Source organism: Rutilus rutilus (genome assembly GCF_951802725.1).
Source record: "Rutilus rutilus genome assembly, chromosome: 15".
NCBI classification, from domain to species: domain Eukaryota; kingdom Metazoa; phylum Chordata; class Actinopteri; order Cypriniformes; family Leuciscidae; genus Rutilus; species Rutilus rutilus.
In genome coordinates this window covers 8,483,465-8,498,919 of record NC_140220.1, presented here as the reverse complement: position 1 = coordinate 8,498,919, position 15,455 = coordinate 8,483,465, and the positions used below count along the sequence as shown (strand labels likewise).

At 36.0% G+C, this 15,455-nt stretch overlaps 1 protein-coding gene across 2 annotated transcripts in view; it reads left to right on the top strand.

Moving 5' to 3' along the window:
• The window catches only part of tbc1d32 (TBC1 domain family, member 32), a 54,073-nt gene that overhangs the window by 15,540 nt on the left and 23,078 nt on the right, over positions 1 to 15,455 (top strand). For both annotated transcript variants that reach the window (XM_084432907.1, XM_084432908.1), the window contains 9 exons: positions 91 to 178; positions 455 to 573; positions 1,020 to 1,139; positions 2,250 to 2,338; positions 10,388 to 10,510; positions 10,641 to 10,749; positions 11,914 to 12,007; positions 12,472 to 12,597; positions 13,754 to 13,837. In XM_084432907.1, coding sequence (XP_084289033.1) covers positions 91 to 178; positions 455 to 573; positions 1,020 to 1,139; positions 2,250 to 2,338; positions 10,388 to 10,510; positions 10,641 to 10,749; positions 11,914 to 12,007; positions 12,472 to 12,597; positions 13,754 to 13,837 — 952 coding nt within the window. The remainder of the gene's footprint in view (positions 1 to 90; positions 179 to 454; positions 574 to 1,019; positions 1,140 to 2,249; positions 2,339 to 10,387; positions 10,511 to 10,640; positions 10,750 to 11,913; positions 12,008 to 12,471; positions 12,598 to 13,753; positions 13,838 to 15,455) is intronic.

Below are 15,455 nucleotides of genomic sequence, written 5' to 3'. Positions count from 1 at the left end.
TTATTTTAATTGTTTTGTGTTGATATTACATATTTCCAGACTCTGGAATTTGAAGGATGTGTGTTTCCTCCATTCTTTCTCTTATCTTAGGTCAGCAGGTGTGAGAAGTTTGGTTATGGTGTGATGGTGACCCAGGTGGCTTCCACAGCCCCAGGCATTGTGGCCTTGCAAAGCTCAGGTAGATAGAAGTATTATTTATGACCAATTTCATCTATATCAAGAGAGTTAAGAACATCATCTTCCATATTTTCTCCTTACAGCTTCAGACAGCAAAGGTCATGTTAAAAAAAATACTGAATTACATTGTTAGTCTTTCTGCAATCATTATATTTCCTGGTACTATTGATCATGCACGCCATTAGTCACTAAGACGACGTTGCACAAGGGAAATGTTTTAACATGGAAACTAGGTTTTCAGGCTGTTGAAGGAGTTGAACTTTGAGTGAATTCGCAGGATTTTTCCAGACAATTGTGGTGGAGTTGTGGTCAGCCTTGGAGTGTGGTCGAGAGGATGTGAGGGTGGTCCATCCGAAATCTACTCCAATGGACCCTATTGACAGGAGCTGCCTCAAGGTTCTGACTCCCCTATCGTTTATCTTACAATTAATATTCAGAAATGTTTTGCTATTTACAGTTATTTAGAAGCAAAAGCTATGCTTCATTGAGATTCTATGGATAAGGCCTCGATTTGCCAATTTCCACAGTCTGCCTACAAAAGCTACACTGAATAATTCCATAAATAAATGCAACAGTGCGCACAATGACCCACCAACCACATTAAAGTTAATATGAAATTACATTCACAACCCATTTTACCTGGTTAACATTATCCAGTTGCAAATTATTACATTTAATAAAAGATTATGAAAGCAGACCTTTTTCGTTTTGTTTTGAATAAACCATTAAGGACGAACACTAAATATCGAAATACTTTTTGACATTGTTTTGACCCCAAATATGGGTGATATATTTCTGAATGACTTTGAGTGAGTTTTGTGTGTGTGTGTGTGTGTGTGTAGTCCTTCCTGTCTCTAGTCAATCTGCTTTCTTCACCTCACGCTGTGTGGGAGCTGCTGGGACATCGAGCGCTTCCTAATAAGACAGAGTACAATCTGAGAGAGATGGCCACATCAGTTTTAGTGAGTATAATAGACAAACCCAAACTGGCCTATATATGTCTAGTCTCAGCTCACAGCCATGAACCACCCACAGTCTGTTCACTGACCTTCTGATGCCTATTGTTCACATAACTATTGTGATTTCTCAATACAAACAGTATAAAAGTAGGAATTTTTCCGTGAGCGGTATGAGCAGTATAAAGTATATACAGGGTTGTTTTATTCTGAATGAAACTTTCTTTTTTTAGCAAGGATGAATTAAATTGATCAAAAAAGACAGTAAAGACTTTTATATTGTTCAAAACATTTCTATTTAAAAAAATGATCTTTTGATCTTTCTATTCATCAAGAATCCTGAAAAGAAATCCCTCAAAGTTTAAGCAGCACAACTGTTTTCTACTGTGGTAATAATAACATTTCTTAATAAGAAATGTTTCTTATGTGCCAAATCAGCATTTTAAAATGATTTCTAATCACAGCAGTAATGACCACTGAAAATTCAGCTTTGCATCACGGGAATAATTTAACATTTTAAATACATTAATATATGAAAATGATATGTAATCATTTTAATTTAAAGTGTCATCATATTCTACAATAGCACTGTTTTTACTGTATTTTTAATCAAATAAATGCAGCCTTGGTGAGCATATTAAAAATATATTTAAAAATATTACTGACTCTAAATTTTGCAACTATAGTATGTATATTAACTAATAATTTCACAGAGTCTACACATTTCCCTCCATTTTCCTGTATTTTTGTACAACCTTTCATATGGGACTGATTTATCATTATTTGTTTTTACATAAAAACAAAATGAACTGTGGTTGGTTACTGTACATGGCCAGAAGGTGTCTTCCAGTCTAAGTTGGTGGTTCTTGGCTACACAAGACTAAATCATATCTAAGTTGTGTCTGCTGATAAAACAGTATTGATGAAGAGACAGGTAAAACTCTCAGAGTTGTTTAATATGAAATTTAGCAGCTCAGATTTTCTTCATTTGCAGTTCAAATCATGATCATTGGAGGGCACACTTTGACTGGTGTGTCTTTGAACTCGCTCTGGTCTTTGTCACACTTATTTGAAATCATGCATTTTTGATAATGACTCACTGACTCTTCCCGTCAGGACCTGATTGACCGCCTCATCATTATTAACTCTGATGCGAAGGTTCACTCCCTTTTCAACTACGAGCAGTCCCACACGTTTGGCCTGAGGTAAGATCAATAGTTCACTTCTCTCTACCAGTAAATGGACAGGAAGAGCACAGAAGTGATAGAGGGTCCTTATAGAGGTTTATTATCTGATTAGCCTTTTTTCTTCGTTCATTCTTCTCTGGGGATCAATGGCTGATTGATTCAGCTCTTTGTGTTCTCTGTGCTATGATTATCCTGAATTAATGCCAGACAGGGTGATACCAGGATATGAAAGAGTTCTCGGGATCTCAAAGGAACTAGAATTGACTGGTGTAATCCATCTACTTATTAAAAAGGAACACTTTTGATGCGTTTGAATTTGTTCACATATAAATGAAATATTTTTTAGCAGCTATCAGAAACAGAATTGGTTCAGCACTTTAGATCACTTGCCGCAGCTTGAGATCACATTTACAGTACATAGATGCATAGTGCTGTGCCAGTTATTTCCCCCACCGGTGGTATTTATAATAAAAAGGATTATGTCAATATTATCATTATGAGTATAACATAACGTAACCCTCCACATTTCATAAGGAGCCTTTTTTAGAGACTTTAATCTAGGTTTCTGAAAAGGGCAAAATAACTGAGTATTAAGAATAAAAATCATGTATTAATATTGCATGAACAGACCATCAATTTACAAATGTACTTTCAGTGGTTTCACACTCTCAGCAGCTAATAATTCACCCCACAATACACAGTGTTGTTGGCGCAAACAATGTTTATGCTCACTGCAAGTGAACTATTTATTTTATTGTGTTTTATTTTATCTTGTGTCGTTTTATTGATGCTTTTCACGGATGAGAAAATGTTAAAGCAACCTACCCATTTTGGCATCTGCCTAGTTAGGTTAGTGCCAAAATACTGTAGAGGTCAATTGGATGAACAGCCTTTGACAGCAAAAGATATAGGATGCTTTTTCTCCTCCCTTTTAACTTCTCCTAACTATGTGATAAATGGTTAGTTATTAGTTATTATTTGCATGCATGTGGCATCGTTTTTCCAAGTCCAGAACCAGAGTTGGAGTATGGCAGGAGATTAGGTTCTATTTGAGCGTAAACATTTATAGATATGAAAAAGTGTGTTCAATCATTTTAATCCATACATGACTGCTAAGATGTGTCAATTTTGATTGAGTTTTTAAATAAACAATCCGTCTTCCTGTGAGTTTCTTAGCGTGTGTTTGTCTTATTCTGCCTGAATCTAAATCTTTATATGGCATTTTGCCTCAGTGCAGAGGAAGTTGCCCTTGGCAATCCAAAGAACAACTGTGATGATGAAACCAAGTGCTGTTTATTCGTTGCTGTCATGTTAGGTTTGCTGTATTTCCCTTAACAAAGTCAAGATGTAAGTTGTGGCATAGAAAAGAGTGAGATCTTCAGGCATATTCTGGTAAAAATATAGAAATGCATTGTTTTCATCATTATCCATTCGGTAACAGTTCATGTTAATGGTTTGAGTAGAAACATTGTTTACACCCTTGAAAGTTTGCAGGATGAAATAAAGGAGATTAATAAAGATAAATAAGGAGAAACTACCAATTAGTACGACTTTCTGAAGAAAATGTGTGTGGTTGCCTATGCCTAAAACTCTATTGTGGAGTTTTTCTTTTGCTATTTTAGCAAGTGGGAACAAAATATATTTAATGTAGTCTCTCATTCACTACTATTGACAACTATGACAACTTCCGCTTCTGAGAAACCTGGAAATGTGAAAAGGGTCAAATGGTTGCATGTCAAACGAGCCCCGATGATGGTCTGCATGAGAAATCTTTCACCCTCATGCGGAATCCCTGATCGGGTGGGATTCCTATTAAAAAATTGCCTGCGAAAATTTGCCGAACAAAAGTAAATCTGACCACACCCTGAGCATTAAGTCCCCACATCCATTAGGTTAAGTCATCCTAGAAGACCATGAAAACAGTCATACAATGTTTGATCAGCACACAGTGTACAAAAGCTTACCAAACAAACTCCTAATTCAATAACCAGAAATTAGTCAAGGTTCAGTCTTTTGAATTAAAGTAACTTTAAAACTATGATTTCTACTGATAAGTTCAAATGGATGGCATTCTATGGAGATTGCAATAACCAGCCAGAGAGTGCAGCATATCTGTGATTTGATAAAATGACTCATTAATAGATGTCTGGCTGTTGGGATGGCAGGGCTCAAGAGGTGAACAGGCACATAAAGCAACAGAATTTCCTGGGTGTGGGTATGTGGGAAATGACAAAACTGTGACTCTTGTGTTTGTGGAGAGATACACACGCTATATGATCAGTCCCACACTCTTGTGTTTACATGGAACATGGTCCGTTTGCGAAATATCAGCATGCAGTTCACGCCCTCGGCCATCTGAGGTGTGTTTTGAAGTCCTTCAGCTCAAATATTTATCTGTAGATGTTACAATGTCACAGTTGTGTATAGATAAATCGCCCCCTTGTGTCAGATTTGAGACTAAGCATTAGGCCCATTTAAAAAAAACAAAAAAAAAACAAAGGAGGTTAACCAGCATTATTATGCATCTGATTTGTAAAGGTGTTTAATTTTCTTAGTCAAAATAAAAATCTGTCTTTTTTCCTATCATTCAATAACTACGTGTTATATTTTATAGAATTTACAGACTGCTGACTTCACAGCCAGCGTTTCTGAATGAAGGAACATCCTAAGTTAACTGATTTCAAACAGACTTCTAAGGCACTATAATATCTACAGATGGTGGACAACCAAAATGCCTATTACCGCCGCGCCAGCCGCCGCGGCGAAATCACCGCGGCAAAAATAAACCAGCCGCATTTCAAAGTCGTTCCCGAAATGACCGCCAGGTGGCGCAAAGGGACATTGTGCAAAACAGCAGCAATTGCCGCATTTTAAAATGTAAGTGGGTTAAATATAAAACCCTAAGCCTAATAGGCATATTTTTCATATATATAAATAGGCCTATTAGGCTACAACAGAATAGAACCAAAGATAGAATAAATTTTAGAACTGAAAAAATAGAATCAAAAGTTAAAAATAGAGACGATATTAGGAGCAATGACGCGGAATATTTTTACTATTCTATTGAGGAATTAGATAAATGAAGAGCTCTCGTGAGCGATACAATTGCATAGTAATTTATAGTGATTTCAAAAGCAGTCCTTAAAAAAAAAATACATGGAGTAGAGTGGCATAATTTTTGAGAGATTACTCGGAACGCGTTTTAGTTAAGATCCTGGTTTCAATGCCCTTAATGTATATAGGCTTGGCTACTGCTTTAAAAAAATGTCACAACGCGTTTTGAGATTGTTTTGAATTAAACAATGAAGTTTAAAATGTAGTGTTTTGGCACACCAGGCCGAGTGGCGTTACGCATTGTTCAAAAAACAGGTTTTATTCTGGCATGTTGAACTGGCGTTATATATATATATATATTTTTTTTTTTGATTTATTAGATTTAGATTTTAGATTTCGTTAGATTTATTTTTCTCATAACAGCTAAAATAACTAATATATGCCTTGTCTTAATATGACCTACTTAATATAGGCAATAGGCATATAATAGCCTATATAATAAATTAGCAAAACTTGGCCACTAAATATTTAATTTTCAATTATTTTAATTATCACAATTAAGTTTTAATTTTATTAAATTGAACAAGCGCAACAATCAGCATTTAATCAAATATTCTAAAAGATGTATTATTAATAATAATGTTATTTCAACATAATATTTCGTTTTTTCGACATAATGTGTGCGTGCAACAAGCAAGATGTGTAGCCTATTTGTAAATCCGGTGATGCGTGCATTGATTTTTATCAATAAACTAGTGTTTTCTGACAGTGTCGACTACAAAGATGAAGTTGACGATCGCCATATTTGTAGTGAACGCACCTAGAGAGAAATGCACATATAGACATAATCAGAGAGTAGCCTTTTTCTTTTCGTTTTGAATTATTTCGTTTGAACACATTTCAAGCTTTGTGTATTTGATGTATTTATCATGTCTGTGTGAGGCATACGCTGAGTTTCGTTAAGTTAGGAGGATGAGATGCGCTCCAGCTGACGTGCAATGCAAGTGACCGCGCGGGCGCCTCCATGATTAGTGTCTGTTATATTTGCTTCTCTTACTTATTTAAATACAGGCAATTGGTTAATGAAAAATTTATTAAAATTAAGATACAATTTATAGAAAACGAAATTCACTTTAAAGAAAGGTTTTCTACTAAACAAAACGTAATGAAGTGGTCAAAATCATGTCTGACCCACTCCATATCCATCTCTCGATATATTATAACAATATTAGAATATTTTAACAAATATGATACTAAATGAGATTATTTAATGGCTACAACAGTATAGTAGGCCTATAGACTTTTTTTTTTTAGAATAGAATTTTGCTGTGCACTTGCATATTAGTGTCAGCTGGGAAGGAAATATAGAGACCAGACCTCTTGGAACTTTAACTGAATACATAGCGTTGGTAAAGCATACTGAAATTACATCCCTACACATTTATTAGGCCCTACTGAAAATAAATGTATCGAATTTAAGCAAAGTAGCCTAAATGTTAAGACTGTAAGCCCTTTGCTTTTTTACGTAGCCTATAAAGGACTCTTATAGCCGACTTTGTGTTAATTTAATTTGTAGAGGTTTTTTTTTTAACTCAAACATTAACACTGAAATAAATGAAACTAAATTATTGTAAAGTTTTTGGCACACCACGACGAGTGGCGCTATGCATTGTTCTAAAGCCAGGTTTTATTCTGGCATGTTGAATTAGTGTTCGACAAACGCGGCGGCGCGTTCATTTGAATGAAGAGCGTTTGAGCGAACACACACTGGAACGTTAGGCCATGTCGCAACGAGTGAATCGTGGCCGAGTGGTTGAACTTACGTTACGATCATTTAGATGACACGGGTTCGAATCCCGAACTAACTTGGACTACTGATATTTTTATATTAGCCTATTAATGCATTAATGCGTTTAAACAACAAACAATAAAATCAGAACCAGTATTCTGTTGCGTTCATGGTTTCAGTGGCAGTAATGCATCCACGGCTTTTCAAAATGTCACAAAGCGTTTTGAGATTGTTTTGGCACACCACAACGAGTGGCAAACTCTTTGTTTTGTTTTGCAAACTCAGCTAGCCTGTGGGGGGTTTGGAGAAGGCAATAGTTGCTTTATCGTGGGGGTGCAGGACAGAGGTGTTAATGTTCCGTCTTTCATATGGAGAGTGTCGGAGCCAGCCTGATGAGCAGGCAAAGGCTAAATTCTTTTAAGGATTAATCTCAAAATCTCCAAAAGTCCATAGCCTATGTACAGTAGGCCCTATATCTTATTAAATTATATATTGTAGTTTTATTGATTGTATTTAAAGGTTTTCCACACACAATTTCAATTTAGCAGATACAGAGCTCTTTAATTCGCGACCCACCTCGTTTTATTGTAAGGTGAATTCAGCAAGGCATGTTGTATCTTTGAAGGAACAAAAGCTATTTGTTACTGCCACTGAAACCATGAACGCAACATAATACTGGTTCTGATTGTATTGTTTGTCGTTTAAACGCATTAATAGGCTAATATAAAAATACCAGTAGTCCAAGTTAGTTCGGGATTCGAACCCGTATCATCTATATGATCGTAACGTAAGTTCAACCACTCGGCCACGATTCACTCGTTGCGACATGGCCTAACGTTCCAGTGTGTGTTCGCTCAAACGCTCTTCATTCAAATGAACGCGCCGCCGCGTTTGTCCAACACTAATTCAACATGCCAGAATAAAACCTGGCTTTAGAACAATGCATAGCGCCACTCGTCGTGGTGTGCCAAAAAAATTACAATAATTTAGTTTCATTTATTTCAGTGTTAATGTTTGAGTTAAAAAAAAATCCTCTACAAATTAAATTAACAAATTTTTTCGATTTTTTCTTTCGTGATTTGTGTGGATGACACACAGCGACATATACAGTATTATCAGCTGTATTATTAATGCTTAATTTCGAGAAAGACCCGCCGCGCGCAGTGAGGGAGACCAAACTTAGTAAAAAAATATCCAGCGCGAGAGAGGCAAAGAAAAACGCCTGTTCTTAATTTATGTTGCTTTGAACTTTTTTCGTTTTGTACCGTTTTGATTTTTTAATTTAGCTGCAATTTCTTTGACAATAGAAATTTAAAATGTTGCAAGAATAAGATTCTGTGTTTCTTATTTTGCATCACAAAGGGAATAAACTCTATCGATGCAACCCTGTTTAAATAAATAAACTGTCCCGACACTTTATTCACCTTGAAATGTGCGATGGGTTTTCAAACTTAATTAATTTTCTTTTTCTTTTACATTTTCATTGTTTATTTTTTAATTGAAAGTAATACTGTATTGAAAGTATTTTTCTGATTTGTTCGATCTGTTTTGAAAAATGTCTTCCGTTGCTATGGCCGGGTATCACTGTCAGTCATCTCAATCTCGTGACTGATTCACACACACAAAAAAAATAATTTAGCAGATTAAAGACGAGCTTCATCATCTTCATTTTCTGGTGCAATCGGCTGACAGTCTTCCTTCATCATATGTGTCGTCTTTGCAGCGGCACAACTGGAATGTTGCAAATTTATGTTGTAATGTACAATTGATAATTAAACAAGACGATTGACTTTAATAAACAGATGCATTTTTACGCATCAAGAACGGAAAAACATAAACACTGTCGGCTACACTGAGATTCGATCTCAGATCGTTTGAAGCTCCGAGAGGCTATTGTTAATGCATTGACCACAGAGCTATGGTCTGAATAGCCTAGGTCTACTACTGTTTGTTCGGTATTTGAACCGATTTGAATTCGGCCACGAATTTGTTTTGTTTTATTTTGTTTTAAATGTATTTTTACATATTTTGCTTTCGTTAATGTTAACCAATTCTGTTGTAGCATAATAGGCCTATATTTTTTCCCTAAAAGTTTGTTTTATTCTCTACTTTGTTTGTTTATATTTTTACATATTCAATCAGTCTCATTTTTGTTCAAATAATGAATTTTTTTTATTTTTTTTATTTTTTTACAAGATCTTGCGCCATGTTTATTTTTTTTTTTTTAATTTTTTTTTTAAATAAACAGATAGGAAACTTACCTTTTAAAATGCCGCAGTTGCTGCTGTTTTGCCCTGTCACTTGCGGCACCCGGTATAGCCTAGTCATTTCGCTTCGACTTTGAAATTCGACTGGTTTATTTTTGCTGCGGCAGTAATAGGCATTGTGGTTGATTATTTATTAAATAATTCAATTGATAATCATAACAACATGTAAGCCTATTTAATTCTGAATATAACAAAGAATGCTTAAACCGACTAACATCGGTTAGTAACTGCAAGTCCTGAAATTTTTTTAATTTTATGTAAGTAAATGACAAGTAACCTATTGACATAGCCTTTCTAAATTATAGAAAAACTGGGCACACACTTTTAACGTGTCTACTTTGTTTAAATTTAATGAATTTGAATTCGTTTAACCACAATATTTATCTTGAATTTATCTGTGGCCTCTCAGCTCAGATTACTGCCGCGGCAGATTACGTCATAAAGAGAATAAACTGACACTTTTCAAAGTCTGTGATTACAGCGCCACTCAGCGGTAAAAGGCAGCAAATACACATCCCAATTTTGCCGCCGCGGGAACGGCGGCGGTAAAAGTCTCATTCTGGTTGTCCACCATCTGTATAACGTCATGTCTAATGACCGAGAACAAATTCAACTGAGCTTTAGACATTAGTCTACTAATGAGTTATAAGTTAAAAATAATGAAAAAGAATTACATTTATGAATGAATTGACACCTACCTACAAATGCCTTGTTGTTTCTGCATTTTTAAGTTGGGGTAAGAGAAAGTATTTTAACATAATAAAATGACTTATGATTATGAATTTAAATTCAATGTAATGTAGAAAAGTTGTAACGCAAACATCAAGTCAAAATTTGATGGTACGGAAGTATGCACCATCCATCCATCCATTTCTCAGCTATGTACAATTAAAGTAATGTTGCTTGTTCTTTGTTTTCCTTTTTAAACACTTCTGTCTCCCATCTGCGCTCTTCCAGGCTCTTGAGCGTGCTGTGTTGTAACCTGGATTCTTTTCTTCTGCTGGAGTCTCAGTATAACCTCACTGAGTTACTGCTGCAGGGTCAGAAGGACAATGTCACAGAGCCGCCCTCAGGTGAAGGGTGTGTGACCAACTCTGACTCTATAGTTCAACAAGACTTTACCATAGACTTAGATATCCTGTATGTACAATATGAGCATACTGTGGAAACACTATACATTAATTCTTTATACTGTCTTCATCACCCTTAGGGAATTCATCATTGATGGACTGTCTGTGGAAAGAAACCATATCCTTGTTCGAATCTGCACAGTTGGTGGCCCGTCAGAGAGGAGGCTTCCTCGCAGAGGACTGGAGAAGGTGAGGGTGCAGTTGTGTACAGTTTATCACGTTGTAGAATGTAGATACAGAACCACTGAAGCAAAGTGTCAGTTTTGACACATTATTTATTTACACTGTAAATTAAAAGCTGAACTTCATCCTGGTTATTCAGTTCGGAAAAGGGATAGTGAGATTTAATCTGTTATTGAAGACAGGATGCTTTTGCACAATTTTACATCATTGTAACTGTGCCCAAGTTAATAATCTAGTATTAGATGCCTCTACATCTCATGTTTAGAATTTAAAAAACAGAAATGGGGTCTTAAATATCAGCATTCATATATCAACATTATTTCCAATGGGGGGTGTTTATTGCTGCTTTGTCAGTTGTTTATTAAGAGTGTGCTGTATTTCAAATGTCTCGGAAATCATTTTAGTGGTGTGAACAACAAATATTGTTCTTCTAAATGGAGTTTTGCTGATCCTTTGTTGTAATGTAAAGAGGATTTGCGAAGTCTGGTTACAAAAATAGATGCATATGTGACAGTTTGAGTGATGACTGAATATGACATATACAGTAGTATGTGGCTCTGGTTGATGACTCAACGCATCTTGAAGTGATTATCACGACTGGATAAAAAAAAAAAAGTAATCCATCGGATTTCTTAATCCACCCTCAGAAGGCCTTCGTTTATCCCCCTGGAGCCGGATGGATTACTGTTGTGAAGGATGCATGCACATTTTTGGGACTTGAAGGAGGTGGACCCCATAACTTGACATTATAACCACTGAAAGATCTAAGACATTTTCTAAAATAACTGAAAATGTGTTCGTCTGAAAAATGATTGACATATGCATCTCGAACGGCTTGAGGGTGAGTAAATCATGGCTTTAATATCATTTTTGGCCGAACTATCCCTTTATAGGGATTGTTCACCTAAAAAGGAGAAATCTGTCATCATTTACTCACCCTCAGGTTGTTCCAAACCTGTATGAGTTTCTTTCTTCTGTTGGACACAAAAGAAGATATCTTGAAGAATGTTGGTAGCCAGACAGTTGTTGGACCCCATTGACTTCCATATTTTTATTTTTATTTTTTTCTATTATGGAAGTCAATGGGGTCCATCAACTGTTTGGTTACCGACATTCTTCGTGACACCACAGTGTACCATAATTATGTAAAGTGTTCCATCTGTCCCATAGGGAAGTGACCCTTACCCATGGCCAATGGTGTTTACCTACCCTCTGCCCAAGTTTTACATCCTTGACGTGCCCAAGACTCTCCGCACTAAACAGGGTAAGAACAATCTTTTAAAGCTCTAGGCATTGTATGTGTTATTTCCCTAATTAAAAGGAATCCTCTTATTTAACAGTTACAGTTTGATTCAGTGTTTTACAGGGTTCTACTTTGTACTAGTAACTTCAAGGACAATTTCTCTCTTTATGACAGACTCATTTCTCTTCTTTACTGTCATGGCGATACATCTTTATTTCAATGTGACAGCTGTTTCCAGCTCAGTAAATAGAGACCAGAGGTTCTTAACGCCTGGTAAACACTCTTCCTTTAGGAACATGCGTCAATATGTGTGTGAAGGCCTATTCAATGTCTCAGTGATGTTTCTTTAAATGTTTACTTGGCTCGAGTCTGTATATTGTACTTTTGAAGGCCAAGTAGTTATACAGTTGGCAGTCACAAGTCAGAGTCACAAAGTGCGTGCCGTAAACTGTCATAGACTTTGAACACTGCGTATTTCTTCTCAGAGTCAGAGATCAGTGCTTTCTTGGCCTCGTCTAAAGAAAATGAGAGAGATGCTAGTTGGATGGATGACTGCAGGAGACAGTTCTGCAAGGTCATGGCTACAAAGTCAAACACTCTGACTGGATACGGTATGAGCCACATTCAGCTCTGTCTGAAATTCACAGCAAGATGCACATAATCTCTAATCTTTTTACAGTATTTAAAGGTGTCAGTAATGAGAAATCAAATTGCTGGGCAAACAACATGTCTGCCCAGTCACCTTGAGGTAATAAGGGGTGTGATGATGTAGGATAAATGCTAAGAGGCTCCCAAGCATAGACGCTTCTCCTAAACACCAGAAGAACTAACAATATCCCATCCTTTTTAGTGGCAGTCCTATCCTACCACAGTCCAATCCTTTTTCACATCACATTTCAGTGCAGATTGTTTTGTGATCCTATCACGGTGTAATGCAGGCTTTGCAAAGAGGCTGTTATTGAAGGCCGGGACAGCACAAAGTATATTAGGCTCGACAGCAAAGCTGCAGCTCGTGAGTCAGTGTTGTTACTCATTTCACATGCAAAGAGGGCATTTACATAGAGGTCCTAAAGGCACAACAGCAGCCTGTTTAATTTGAAGGGACAGAGAGATAGTGGAAAATCATTTTAAAAAATAAAACTAAATATGACTGTTTGGGCAAATTAAAAGTGAACCAGAGGGAAAAATACTGTGAACTTGGATGTACAAATAAAATAATGGAAAAACAAATAAAAAGATAAAAAATGTATGAAATGACCCTTTTAAATTCAAAACAAAGCTCTTTTGCATTATATGTTCCAAATGTTATTTATTTTGGAAGAGAAAGCTTATAAATGAATGCATTCAGGATCTCTAATTTTGCAAGACCAGTTTCTGTAAATGCAGAAAAGATTCTTTACAATGTGAAGTGTGCAATTGATTTTTAGATTTAAGTTATTGGCATTTATTTACATTCATACCTTAATGTCTGTTACAGTATAGTATGTCTTTTTCTTTAATTTTACGGTCTGATCTCCGCTAGAAAGACAATTGATTTTTACATTAAATGTATTAATACATTAATGATAAAGCTGTAAAACCCTCTGTGGTTTTCTGGATTAAGAGTAAAATATTTCAATATATTATATTGTAGCTCAAGATATTCTTTGATTTCTCTAGCACCCACTCTTTATATGACAGAGCTCTTTTGCATGAGATTTGAGGTTTGATTCAAAGGGAATTGCCTTGACGGTCAGGTTTCCTCTTTTCTGTTTGCTGCTCTCGTAGTACTTGCTGATCTTTTGGAGAAGGTCGTGCTGCATCTCTCTTCTTCATCTACCGACTGCTTCTTTCCACCTGCTGAATATAAAGGTCAGTCAAAAGCACTTCAATGTTTAATAAAATAATATTATTTTCATATTCTTGCAGCCAGCTAACAGAGATATCCTTGACTTCTGACTGAATAAATTGAATAAGAAAAGCACAAGAGTTTATGTGAATATACCTTTGTGTACTATAGCCCTTGTAATGGAAATTTCTTTAACCTGACTATCTAAAATAAAACTGTTGCGTCTACTGTCGACACAGAGCGTCTACTAATCGACACTTAATAAATAATAAAACTGTTGCGTCTACTCATCGACACAGAGCGTCTACAAATCGACACTTAATAACCTTTATACTCTAGCTCTTGCGTCTTCAGTCGACAACTGGCCGAGTCTACTAACCTAACTTACTTGATTCCCTAAACTGACCTGCTGCGCAGCAGAAATAACAGACAGACTTTTTTTAGCAAATGTCCTCTAAATGCTTTAATAACGTCCGGGAGAGACTTCGAGCAGTTCTCAGAGAACTCTCCCAAGAATCAAGGCCGGAGGATCTCAGACAAATTCCATTGAGACATCCCACCGTAAAACACATATACAACAGTTTTTATAGTATAGAGGTATGACATAATGTCAGGCTGCATTACATAATTTCCCCACTATTTGATTGGTTCTTCATATGCAAACCCCTATGTTACTAGGTAAAGCAAACTCTGATCTTGCGATGACTTCATCTGTAATCACAAGATTCTAACAGACTGTCTAGTTTCATTTCCCAAAACTGTGTTATTTTTACATACATACGCACACGGTCAAAGACACAAGTTTTCCATTGGTTTCATACAGTACATCCTGTTCCAATGTTAGATGTTAAATAAGGTTAGATGTTAGAAACATGGTTAGTTTAATATACAGTTTAAAATTTCCACGACACCCTGCTTCTCATTACTGTACATTAAAGGGTTAGTTCACCCAAAAATGAAAAATCAATTGAATCAATTACTCGCCCTCATGTCGTTCCAAACCCGTAAGACTTTCTTTCATCTTCTGAACACAAATGAAGATTTTTTTTATGAAATCTGAGAGATTTCTGTCCCTTCATTGACAGTCCACGCAACTACACTTTATCCCTTCAAAAAGTTCATAAAGAGATCGTAATATTAATCCATATGAATCGAGCAGTTTAGTACAAATTGTCTAAAGATGACTCGATTGCTTTATATGATGAACAGATTGAATTTAGGCTTTTATTCACACATAAACATTGTTCAGCAAACGTTGGTTCTTGCATAAACTCAAATGTGCAGTGTAACACAAGAAGGAACCTCATTGGTCCTCGCACATCAAGCAACATGAGTGTGAGTAAATGATGACAGAATTCTCATTTTTGGGTGAACTAACCCTTTAAACAACAAATATTGTATTATTGGGTGTGATAGTGTCACATTGCACAGCAGTGTTTAAAAGACAAATTGCTTTCTGATGGAAACTTTCGGCATCCCACCTGGTTAGCACATGCATGATCACCATGGTGAATTTATTGTAAAAATCCTTCTGGAAGACATTGTTCAGCTTTCTATTCATGCAAACAGAATTATTTAGAAAACAGGCGAATAGTTGAGGCTCTGTGGGTTTTATCATTTATTATCAACTGTATAATTTAT